The sequence below is a fragment of the Microcebus murinus genome, chromosome 16, assembly GCF_040939455.1.
Source record: "Microcebus murinus isolate Inina chromosome 16, M.murinus_Inina_mat1.0, whole genome shotgun sequence".
Taxonomy (NCBI): Eukaryota; Metazoa; Chordata; class Mammalia; order Primates; family Cheirogaleidae; genus Microcebus; species Microcebus murinus.
The window spans coordinates 71,098,379-71,111,509 of record NC_134119.1 but is presented as its reverse complement, the minus strand read 5'-3'; the positions used below and the strand labels follow the sequence as shown (position 1 = coordinate 71,111,509).

At 42.9% G+C, this 13,131-nt stretch overlaps 1 protein-coding gene across 1 annotated transcript in view; it reads right to left on the bottom strand.

Moving 5' to 3' along the window:
- LOC105863859 (uncharacterized) overlaps positions 1–12,730 on the bottom strand; it is a 39,191-nt gene extending 26,461 nt beyond the window's left edge. Inside the window, exons 1-3 of the mRNA XM_075993458.1 lie at positions 9,308–12,730; positions 5,179–5,305; positions 2,867–3,921 (exon numbers count right to left, since the gene is read on the bottom strand). Coding sequence (XP_075849573.1) covers positions 2,867–3,921; positions 5,179–5,305; positions 9,308–9,397 — 1,272 coding nt within the window. The 5' untranslated portion in view covers positions 9,398–12,730. The remainder of the gene's footprint in view (positions 1–2,866; positions 3,922–5,178; positions 5,306–9,307) is intronic.
- Between the last annotated feature and the right edge of the window lie 401 nt (positions 12,731–13,131).

Sequence of the window (13,131 nt, the reverse complement as noted above, 5' to 3'; positions counted from 1 at the left end):
ACTGTATGCTTAAGAATGATTAAAATGACCAGCCTTAAGTATTCTGATTTAAAAAAGGATAGATGATAAATCTTATATTTTATAATTCCAAAAATGATTAACAAATTGTCCTAAAAATGTTAAGATGCTTCAGTGGAGACTTGAGGAGGAGGCATGTGGTTCACAAATTTTTGTTGATAATCCTTTCATAAAGAACAGAATAATTTAAGTTATGAATTCCACTTTCCCACTTTAAACTAAATTCTTTTGCTCAGTGTGATTGTCAGAACTTTGGCTAAAGGGAGAATCCCAAATTCCTCAAATCCCATATAAGATCACTTATAATTTTGCATAATTTTCAAAATGACACAAACTCTGATAGGTTGTATGGCTTTAGCATCTCTAAACCAATCCATTTGTTGCCTAGAACCTGTTAACATGGTCAGGGCAAGCACACCCCACCGTAAGGACATGCCAGGAAAGTCATAGTTAGAGCAAACACATTGAGATTCAACTCCCTAGAGAGAGAGGGCAGGTCCACAGGTAAATAAATTGCTTGTCACTTTGACTTTACTTAAATCCTTTAAAATTTATTCTTTACAAGATATATTCTCATACAAGATTACATGCTCATAAATATCTAGATAGATTGGAGGAGAAAATGATCCAGAGGCTACAGTATGCTATTGGTATTTAGCAAAGATTTCTATTTGTTTTATATCCAAGATGACAAATGATTTATTGGTTGTAAACATTGGGAGAAATTAATCAATAAAATGAAAAGGCTCACAAAATGGAACACAAACAGAAATGAGGAATATTTACAAAATATGTGCATTGCCATAAAAATGGAGTGAGACTTCAAAATGTAGACCCTATATTAGCAGCAACAAAATCACCTAGAAACTTTCTATGGGTTAGGATGAGAAGAAATCATGACTCCTGTGGACTGTTTGTGCAAATGTCAAATGGTATGTGCACCATGGAAAATAGTTTCTCTATGCATCTGCATGGACTAGAAAAAAAAAAAAAAAGAAAATAGTTTCTCAAAGAATTACAAATAGAATTACCATATGATCCAATAATTCCACTTCTGGGAATAAACCCAAGAATTGAAAGCAGGGTCTTGAAGACATACTTGTACACTCATGCTTGTAGTGGCAATATTCACAGCAGCCAAAAGCAATCCAAGTGTCCATGGATGGATGAAGGAATAAAGGAAATGTAAACACAATGAAATATTACTCAGCCTTAAAAAGGAAACTCTGACACATGCTACAAAATCAATGATCATATGCAAGTGAGACTGACAGAAAAAAAGCAAAAAGTGAAAAAAAAATGAGTCTCGAGGATATTATCCTAAATGAAAAATGTAACAAAAGAAAAAAAAGCACTCTAAAATTCTTCTTATATGAGGTACCAACAAGTTATATTTATAGATTAAAAGTAGAATAGTGGACATCAAGGGTTGAAGGAATACAGGAATGAGTTTTTATTAATGGTTATAGAGATTCATTTTAAGAGACAGAAAGAGTTCAGGATATTCTCTGCACAACAATGTGAAAGTACTGCAAGTATTGAACACAACATTAAAATAGTTAAGATGGCAAATTTTATGTGACATGTACTTTACCACTATTAAAAAAAAAGTATATACACACACACACATATATACACACATACACACACACATATAACTAGTCCTTGGTGCTAAATAAGAGATTTTAGGCTTCATTCTTTCTCCATTTGCTGACCTAAGTGCTCTGTCTGGTGTGAACTTTATGGTGCCAAATGAGGTGGGAATTTTGGCTAAAGACTCTTCCACATCCTGCTGGGCAAGGTGGCTTACCCCTGTAATCTCAGCCCTTTGGGAGGCCAAGGCAGGAAGATCAGCTGAGGCCAGGAGTTTGAGATAATCCTGGACAACAAAGCAAGACCCCATCTCTAAAAAAAAAAAAAAACTTTTTAAATTAGCCAGGCTTTGTAGCTTATACCTATAGTCCTACCTACTCAGGAGGCTGAGGCAGGAGGATCACTTGAGCCCACAAGTTTGAGGCTGCTGTAAGCTGTGATCATGGCACTGAATTCCACCCTAGGCAATAGAGATCCTGTCTCAAAAAGAAAAAAAGACTCTCCCACATTCAAGGCATTCATAAGACCTTTCTCTAGTGTGAATTACATGGTATCTAATGAGTGTAGAATTGTGCCAAAAGACTGTCTCACATTTACTCCACTCGTAAGATTTCACTAGAGTAAATATTCTGACTTCAAAAAATATAATTTTGCATGTCGAGGCTTTACATTTACTTTACTGAAAAAACTTGAGTGTGAACTATCTAGTGTTTTTTTTTTTTTGAGACAGAGTCTCACTTTGTTACCCAGGCCAGAGTGAGTGCCGTGGCGTCAGCCTAGCTCACAGCAACCTCAAACTCCTGGGCTCAAGCAATCCTACTGCCTCAGCCTCCCGAGTAGCTGAGACTACAAGCATGCGCCATCATGCTAATTTTTTTTATATATATCAGTTGGCCAATTAATTTCTTTCTATTTATAGTAGAGACGGGGTCTAGCTCTTGCTCAGGCTGGTTTCAAACTCCTGACTTCAAGCAATCCGCCCGGCTCGGCCTCCCAGAGTGCTAGGATTAAAGGCATGAACCACCGTGCCCAGCCCCAGTGTTTAATAAGACCAGAGTTGAACCAAAATAACTTCCCAAGTTTGCTGAACATATATTTCTGCAATGTGAATTCTCTGATGTATAGTAGTGTGGAGCTGTGCCTAAATGATTACTCACATTCACTGTCTTTCTCCAGTGCAGAGTGCCTGACATCCAACCAGAATATCTTTACAGTTAAAGGGTTTCCAACATTTCCTGCATTTGTAAGGGCTTTATCCAGTGTGAACTTTCTGATGTCTACTGAGTGTGGAGTTATACCTAAAGAATTTCCCACATTCACCGCACTGCTTTGCTGCAGTGTGAATTGTCTGGTGACAAATGAGGTGGGACTTTGTAAGGAAGGCCTTCCCACATTTACTACATTCATAAGGCCTTTCTCCAGTGTGAACTCTTTGGTGTTGAATGAGGACAGATTTCAGGCTAAAGAATTTCCCACATTCACTGCACTCATAAGGCCTTTCTCCAGTGTGAACTCTCTGATGTCTATTGAGTGTAGACCTTTCCATAAAGAATTTCCCACATTCACTGCAACCATAAGCCCTTTTTCCTGTATGAATTCTATAATGCCTAAAGAGGTTGGAGTTGCACTTAAAGAACTTTCCACATTTGTTACAACCATAAGGTCTTTTTCCAGTGTGGACTCTCTGATGTGTAATGAGTGTGGAACTCCACATAAACAATTTTCCACATTCACTGCATTCATAAGGCCTTTCTCCAGAGTGGATTGTCTGGTGACGAACAAGGTGGGACTTACAAAGGAAGGCCTTCCCACATTCACTGCATGCATAAGGCCTTTCTCCAGTATGAACTTTCTGATGTCTATTGAGTGTTGACTTTTCCATAAACAATATCCCACATTTGCTGCATTTATAAGGTCTTTCTTCAGTGTGAATTTTCTCATGGTCAACAAGTTTATGTTTGTGGGTGAAGGCTTTCCCACATTCACTGCATGGGAAAGTCCTCTCTGCCATATGAACTCTCCAGTTCTTCATAAATGAAAGGCTCCTTTTATCTCCTTTGGAGAATTTCTCTCTAAGTTCCTGTTTTGGGTGCTGGTGAAGATTTGCTATACATGTTTCCAGCCCCTGCTCAGGATGTGTTTCATCATAATTAGCCAGGTGCAGTATGTCTTTCAGAAGTGAGCTACATGTCTCACAGGGCTGGGTCTTCTTGGTGGACAGAAGGGCCTTTGGAGTTGTGACTTGTGACATTCCTACAGAAACACCTTGCTCAGAAGGCACCTCCACATCCTCAGCCCCATGGCAATAACCTGAAAACAGAGAGATACTAGTGAAGTGCTTGTTAACTTTGGTGGGAGGATGCAGCCCCAACACAAATGTCTGTCTGACATACCCAGAAATAAGGCCATGGGATTGCAGATGGTCATGGAAACTGAGGAAAGTGAGAGGAAGATGGGCTGTGCAGAGCTGGGCCTGGCAAATGCCCAAAATTGAGAGCCCTGATGAACAGTGAGGATGCAAGGGAGGGGTGCAGTGCAGGGAGGAGCAGGGGTCTCCAACTCCCTCCTCTGCAAATGGCCATGGCTGCTGGTGTAGGTTGAACAGTGTGTAGGTTGTGTCCAGATCAGAGAGAACTGACAGTGGAGCTGGAGTTCAAGGACTACTGAGAGAGACATGTAGACCCCATGACACCTAAAGTGCAAGTCATATGTTGGAGGACACTGTAAAGGGAGCAGTGGATGAGAATGGGTGAGAGGTGGTGGCCACAGAAGTGGGGGTTGTAGGGCAGGAGTTGGAGGATCCAGGGGAAGGAAATCATACTAAACATGACAGTGGGGGAGAAAAAAGTATGAATGAGGTGTGATGGAGGCCCTGCCATCAAATGGTGAGCACAGGACAGGTACCCAGTGTGATTTGAACCAAGCTCTGACATCACACCTTTTCCCAATTTCCAAGCACCAGGGCCATTATTGAGCCTTTATTGCTAATACTAGAGTAATATCCACTCTCTCAGGTACCCTGATTGCTCCCCATTGTTCAAGGTGACAGTGTCTGGGACCCAGGAGAGGCCAGTCCTAGGGAAAATACAGGGAAAGGGAGTTGACAGCACATACTCAAAGAGATCTATTCTGTGACACTTCACATTCACAAGAATTTCATAGAAGAATCTTGTAGAATCAATCCAGTGGTCCATAATATTAATGACCAAGTCAGTGCCTGAAATTCCTATCACAGGAAGGCACCTGAAATATCAGTGAGAGCAAGGGGACAACCTAGAGCATGGAGGCTGCATGCATTTGGACAGAGTTACCTGTCTAGAACAGACAAGGCTGGTGTGATCTCCATGCCAACTTCAAGATTTCTTGTAAGCCTCAAAGCAGCAGGCAGGGGGCTGGCAGGAATAGGGGTACAGAGCACAGCCTAGCCCTGGCTCCATAGCACATGTGCTAGGAAACCAGTAAAAAAACCCAAAAAACAGCATCGATAATCTCACCGCAGGAAAGACAGAACTGCACTTAGGTAAAAGGGAGAAGACACAGCCCAACCCAGGATGCTGAGGGCCTTACCCAGTGAGGACAAAAGTGCCATGTTCTCCAGCATTACATCTCGGTACAGTGATCTCTGAGCCTCATCAAGGTGCTCCCACTCCTCCTGGGAGAAATATATGGCCACGTCCTCAAAGACCACACAGCCCTGCCAAAATTGAGGTAGTTCAGTACATAAGCAGCTTCTTCAAACTGTGTTTTCTATTTATCTCTTTCTTACCTATTAAATACAGGGCCACACCAATAGCTAAATTTGTTTCCATCTCCCCTGCCATCCGGAACCCATATTCTGAACCACCTCCTTATCTAACTTTCTCAGACCAAGCCAATATTATATTTCTTTTGTACTAACTTGACCCAGGGACAGGTACCACACCTCTATTTAGTGACAGCCTTTGTGCCCCAGATGTGCTGGAATTATTCAAACTAGCCAATTTTAAGCCTTGTCTTTCCTCAGGAACCTTAACAGAAGCCATGGCCCGAGCTTTTTCCTTGCTTCTGTCTTCTGCTTCCTGATCAAATCTGGTGCTTCAACAGCCATGTGACCCCTCTTGGGGAAATGTGAGGAATAAATTTCTTCTTCCAATGTTATTGGCCTGTCCCTGTCATCACTCATTCACATCCATAAATTAAAACCCATAGGCACAATCACTGTTCTACATCTCTCTACAGGATCTCGGTCCTTCTCCCCCACAACTTCCTCATGTGGAAGAGATACCAGGTTCTGGTAGCATGGGTTAGTTTCTCTTTACATTTCAATTGATCACTGTGTCCAGCACACTGAGAAAATGGGTGAGGTCGGTAGAAAAGCACCATCTAAGATGGGGGCTTGGGTTGGGGGGGCTCCACCTCTCTCCTGCCAGCCAGTATCCCTGGGGGCTTCCAGATCTTTCCTCCAACCAAACTCAGACTCATCCTTCTCTCTAAGTGCCCAGTGCTGGGACTGGGGGCTATCCACTCACACTCCTCCTGCCTGCACATGACTGGCACTTCCATCACATCTCTGTACTCTGTGCTACTACATTTCCACACATGACTCCCAACCCACCTCACAGGCATTCCTTCACCTCTGAACAGGATCCTTTTCACATGGAAACCAGGTAGTGCATGGCAAATACATCCAGCATCCAAGTCAGCCTCCATCCTTCCCCAGAGCATCAAAGTCCCCTCATGCCAGGGGCAGCCCAAAGTCCTGCTTTGAAGGTCTCCCCACCTGCCCTTTTCTGACTTCACAGTCAGCCACCTAAACCATGTGAGGACTTCATGTACTCTGGGCTATCTTCTGCAATCCACATTCTGTCTCCTAAGCAGTGAGGACAATTGCTCTCCACTGAAACCTTACTCAAAGCCCAGGTGACTAACTTCTATACTTTCACCTCCACTCTCACCCCATCCCAAATGAGGCTTATCAACTTTCCTAACTGATCTCATTTCTCCCCTCAGCATCCCAATCATGTCTACTCTCTGCTCAGAAGCCTTTCTTACTCCTCTACCCTACCCTCTCATACATACTTATCCTCACAAACACTGTTCCCTCATCTGTCTTGTGACTCCTCCACTACCATCCATGTACCTAATAGAGACTTAGTTCTCTGCCTCTTCACTTCATTCCTTATCCCCAACAGCACTGTCACAGTGACCTAGAAATGCCACTTCCTAAATTTGATCCACAGCTTGATTTCAGTCCACACAACACCCACCATGTTGTAGATGTTTTCAAACTGAGCTCCTCCACTAGGAGTCTCTGGAACATTAATGGCATGGACAAAAACTGAGCCCTCATATTCTCTGAATATTACTCATACTACTGACTTTCCACATCTTAGCTGAGGGAGAATCTATCCTTCCATTCAAGACCAAAAACCATGGAGTCACCCTGAATTCCACTTCCATACCACCTTCCCAGCTCCAATATTTTCTATGTCATAAGATGTGGGCAGCTGTAGTTCAAAATACATCCTAAAGATAACCACCCTTCTCACCTCCACAGCCACCACTCTTATCCAGCCAGCACCAACAACCACCTGGACTAATGCAAGAACATCCTCTCAGTTCTCCCTTCCTTTACCTTCACCTTCAGAGCCGATCCTCCACTCTGAAGCCAGAGAAAAGTCTCTTATATCAGAGTCATATCACTGTCCTTTTCTGCTTCAAATCTTTCCTATATCCTGCCACCTTCCCACTGGATGCCCAGAACCTCAGGCCCATTTTCTATTTGTTTTCAGTACAATATAGTAGGGTTTTGAAATTTTGGGTGTATATTTTTAGCTTTTAAGATTTTAGAGGAGGTGATATTAAAATTTTCCCTAGTAAGTAGATAGCAATTTAGAGGTAAGTTAATGTCAAACCAATAGTGAGGTGTTTGTAGAAATTTAACTTAATGAATAACTTTATTTCTAATTGCTTTACCTATGCGTACATATTTAGAGGAATATTGGCTAGTGTTTAAATCAGTAAGTGTGGCCGGGCGCGGTGGCTCACGCCTGTAATCCTAGCACTCTGGGAGGCCGAGGCAGGCGGATTGCTCGAAGTCAGAAGTTTGAAACCAGCCTGAGCAAGAGTGAGACCCTGTCTCTACTATAAATAGAAAGAAATTACTTGGTCGATTATATAGAATTATGTAGGCCAATTATATAGAATTATATAGGCCAACATATAGAAAAAATTAGCCAGGCATGGTGGCGCATGCCTGTAGTCCCAGCTACTCAGGAGGCTGAGGCAACAGGATTGCTTGAGCCCAGGAGTTGGAGGTTGCTGTGAGCTAGGCTGACGCCACGGCACTCACTCTAGCCTGGGCAACAAAGCGAGACTCTGTCTCAAAAAATAAAAAATAAAAAAATAAATCAGTAAGTGTTTCACACATTTTTAAGTTAATGAGTTGTATAGAGGGGCGGAGCAAGAATGTCAGCTACTGGTCTGTTCTGCAACCAGATCTGCCTGATATATAATTCTCTGAAGGAAGCTTGCTGAGAAACCTTGACTGGAGCAGTAAATCACCCGCTCTCACTTTAACATGTAGAGGGGAAGCAATGCCCTGGTCTGGAACCCAGCCTTTCCAGTTGCCTGGATGATCTTTCTCTTGTTCCACAGGGAGTAGCCCTGAGAGTGAGCCCAGCCTGCAGGTGCAGAACCTAAACCACCTTACACCTCTGTTTCCACCCTACGCCAGCTCCTTACCCCATCCAGTCCTCTCTCTTTTTGAGACACAGGCTAGTATCCCTCCCATGCCAGTTCCGTACCTTTCTGGAGAGAGTATCACTTTTGTGGATTCACCCATGGTAAGGCCCCCTACTCTCAGGCTTCTCCTCCCTCACTGCAGAGCACATCTGATAACAACTTCTAAATTTCCCTACTCAATCTGATTGTTAGGCTGTATCCTGTTCGTTGACAGGGTACAGCCTAATGATCTATTACTTACACATCTCCCCCCCAGCCCTGTTCCTCAAATTCCAGACCTTTTTCCCCCCTACCCATGTGGTATCAGCAACTGAAACCCCTGCAAATCACAATGACCAAAATCTAACTCATGACCTCCTTGAAACCTACTCCTCATGCTTACTGCCCCAGTTCCGTTCTTTGCGATGTTTGTTTTGCTCACAAATCTGTATTTTATGCAGCAAGAAATCCTGTCGATTTTCAGGTCTATCCAAAATCTCGTCACGTCTCCCCTCTACTGCTACTACTTTGACCCAGACCCTACTGTAATATTCCCAAGGTCCATTGCAGTGACTTCCTACTGGTCTCTCTCCTTCCCTTCACCCATCCTCTTTCCCCGATTTTAAACTTCTAACTCTGGGCATGCCCTTTCCATCTGCCCTCCTTTCACAACCTTCCATGGCCTCCAGGTGCTCAGGTTGACATTCCAGAGAAGACTGCATCAAACCCTCTCTTTCCTGCATAAACTGCCACCCTGGGTTCCCAGTGGAATCCATTCAGTAGCACCTACAGGCCTTTGCACGCACTAGTCCGGGAAGAAAACTTCCTCCCACACCTCATCATACTGGCTAAAACGGGGACCCCGCAAGAGATCTCCCCTGTCCACGGAACACGGCGGCCTGCCCTGCAGTGACATGAGCAGGCGCCCCTGTGTCCGGGCTTCAGCACTAGGAGGTGGGGTCTTGCCGGGGAGGGCCAGGGGAGGAGCACCCACCTGAGTCGAGCTCATTGCCAAGCGAGCTCGGGAAGACAGGGGCCAGGAACGGCGGTGACAGGGGTACAAGGACACGGCCGTCTCGAGCATCTGCCAGTTGAGCCTCACGCCCGCCTCCGTGCAGTGCGAACTAAGATGCTTCTCGCGGTTTTCCGCTCCGTCACCTCGGTGACGTTCCAGAGCTCCACAGGCCTGAGCCAAGAAAACCCCAGAGAGCTACAAAAATGACCAACGCCAGTCACACGCCGGAAGTCCCGCCCTCATGTGATGCGCACACGCTTATACGTCCCTTCGGTGGCGTGGTCGTGCCACCGTGGGCCGCAGGGTCTTCTGGGTTATGAAGTTTCCACTCTTCTTCCGGCCGTCTTAGAGACTTGATCGCTCCTAGAGAAAGGCCCCGAGGCAACGTTAGGGACGCTGGGAAATGCAGTTCCCGGACGCCAAGGCAGGATGGGCATGATATGCTCTTCATGGCGACGTACCCAGGTTTTCTTGGATTGCAATCTAAGGATCCTCAGAGAAATGTTAGAGACCCATTATTTCAGACTCTGTGAAGCACACCGAGTTTTCAGAGGCTACCCATCCAAAGGGACATACCATATCATAGAAGTACTATATGTCTACTCATACCTGTCAGCTATCTTGTTGCTTTTCACATACAGTTAAGCTTTGGAGTTTGTTTAATAAGCTTTAATATTTCTGGCCCAGGAGAAGAAAGACAGACTATAGACAGGACTATGGGGAACTTGCCGGAAGGATGACAGAAGGTATTGAAGTATGTTGAAAGGGTGAAGCTGCGCCTCTGGTCTCAAGAGGCACATCTTTCCTGGCTGTATGGTCAGTGATCGTGGCCCTACCGAGACAGCAACATGTTCATTCAAATAATATTACTCCACATCTAAGATATTTTACATTTACTTTAGGAATCTCAAGTGCACCCGAAAATAAGAATGACTGATCATATACCATTTCCTGAGAGAACACTGCCTGCCATTTTCATAGCTGAAGCACACCTGCAAAGAGGGCTTCTTATCCCCAAGAAAAGGTGTGGAGTTCCATGATTTATCTTCTTGCTGAGAAGTGATTTAGCATTCACCTGCATTTTACAAGTGTCTGCACAGGGAGCTGAAATTATCTGTGAAATAATACCAGGACATATTAATAAAAAAAAAAAAAGAAGAAGAAAGAAAAGACATTTATCTGTGAAAAACACTTGTGAAATGGAAATTACTGAAATATATTAATAATGATTATGTAGTTATTTTTTGAGAGTGGTTGACATAACTCTCTAACCCTATCTGTCACATGTAGGGAGAAAACGGTAAGATCTCAGTAAAGTTAAGGGAGACACAGTGAAGTCAGAAGTCAGAGAAGTAAGCTGAGCCTGTGGCTGTGCTGGAAGTTTGGACACACTGTTCTTCTGACTCCAAACTGTAATTCTTTTTTCATATTTGAAAACATTGTTCATTAACTGCTTGGAGGGATAAGTAGAGATGATAAATGGAAAGACTTGCCACAAAGACAAAAATCAGTAGGGAAGCTTTGTGGTGATAAGTATTTACTGTTCTACCACATCGTCAGTGAGCATGTATGTACTGGCTTTCAGATCCATAGTAGGTGCATGGGACAAATTGGAAATCGGGTTGCCAGCTGCAATGTGTATATAGGACTGTTCTCTGTTTTCTTAGATTCTGTATTTGTCTATTTCATATTAATTAATCACCGGGTGAAACTAACAGCCGAAGTTTTTTACTTCTCTTTCTTGCGAGTCACTTAGATGCATGAAACTAATATAAAACCCTCACAAACACAAATCTTAATAAGTGTATTTTCCCTTCCCACCCATGGGGATGTCCTCACCCAGTTACTCCCTGCCACTTTAGTTATAAAGACATAGTCCCAATTACTCTCTTCTCTGATTCCTGGTTCCTGCATGAGACAGAGTTTCTTGTGACCTGTGTGGTATTCAGTGCCTCTCATTTCCAGGGGAACAGTTGAGCAACATTAAACTTTTCTTTCAGTGGCATTGACCTGTATTGTTACTAACTAACTTTTATAAATTATGGCCCAGGAACAGTTCAAGGACACGTCCTGTATTTAATAATTTTTCCTGTATCCTATATTGACTTGTCAGAAAGCCTGTATTCAGCTTTTTACAAGACATTACAAAAAGTCAGCAGTTACAGCTATTTTTCTTACACTATAATTGGCAATTAAATCACTTAGTGGCAACACTAGCTAAAAATCACATCCTCACAAATAAAAATTTAGGCAATACATCTGGTCCTGCAAGCTTGACGTTGGGACACCAGAAACAGGGATTGAAAATTAAACTATTTATTTTTCACGTTCAAGTAAGGAAAAGACTTTTCTCTGGCCTAAATTCAAAGTCATGAATGAGTAACCACTGTTAATTAGAGTTAATTTGGGATGGGTACATATGCTTGGAAATCTAGCTATTCAGCTACACCTTCACTCCAGTAACAAACTTTCTGAAATTTAGCAAATCATTGTTAGACCAAACTTCTAAAATTCTTCTTTAGGACTGGTAAGACCCAGTCCCAAAGAGAGCCAATTAGCATTCAGTGACAGTCCCAGGCTGCTTGGCAACAGCCAATCAGCAAGTGCCTTGTGTTGGTAACCCTATTTATATGAGTCAATTTGTCAACTGTTGTGATCACACTAATGCACCTGAAAGCCCATCAGTCTTTCAACATGATCCCCAATCCCTGAACATCAGATTCCCAAAAGTTTATAAAATAGTAGCTTTTGTTTTGTCTGAGGAGACTACCTGACAACCACAGCTCTCCTTGGCAGGCAAACGGTAACTCCACTATTTATTTTTTAGCTCTAGGTATCAAGTTCAATTCATTGTTAGTTTATAACCTTTCAATGGTTCAGTTTATGTTTATGATTAGTTATGATTATCATTAGTTATGACTAGTTATGAGGACATGAAATGATAGACTGACCCAGATGTGACATTATAGAATGCAATGTTTTCAATTCTTGGGTAAGTTGCTATCATTTATTTTGGTGTACATGGAATGCAAAAATGTCAAATTGGAAGTTTATAATTATGATGAACTTGCTGAGTAGGCATTTATTAAATAATAATATTCACTGGATGTATGACCCTGGTATTCCATTTCTAGATTTTTGCCTACACAAATGAATAGATTACCATTTAACAAATTGGTTAGAAGACACATTATAAAAAACAAATTTTCTTAGGTGGTTTACCAGCTTTGAAAATTCCATTTCTTGAAAATACTGTAGGGGTCTCAATTTAGCTGGTAGCTGTTAAGTCATAACTAGGCCAGGAAAGTGTGAACAGTGTGAAAGCCTTCCTTTTCTCAGGTTTCTGAAAGGATCAGATCTTCTCTGATATTCATTTTTTTTTTTTTTTTTTGAGACAGAGTCTCACTTTGCTGCCCAGGCAAGAGTGAGTGCCATGGGGTCAGCCCAGCTCACGGCAACCTCAAACTCCTGGGCTGAAGCAATCCTCCTGCCTCAGCCTCCCAAATAGCTGGGACTACAGGCATGTGCCACCATACCTGGCTAATTTTTTCTATATATATGGCCAATTAATTTCTTTCTATTTATAGTAGAGATGGGGTGTCGCTCTCACTCAGGCTGGTTTCGAACTCCTGACCTTGAGCAATCCGCCTGCCTCGGCCTCCCAGAGAGCTGGGATTACAGGCGTGAGCCACCGCGCCCGGCCTGATATTCATTCTTATACCAATTCATCCCTATTCCTCACAGTAATCTATTCTACCACTCATCAGCCACTGTTATAAGTCTCTTGCAGCTTTTCTTTTCTT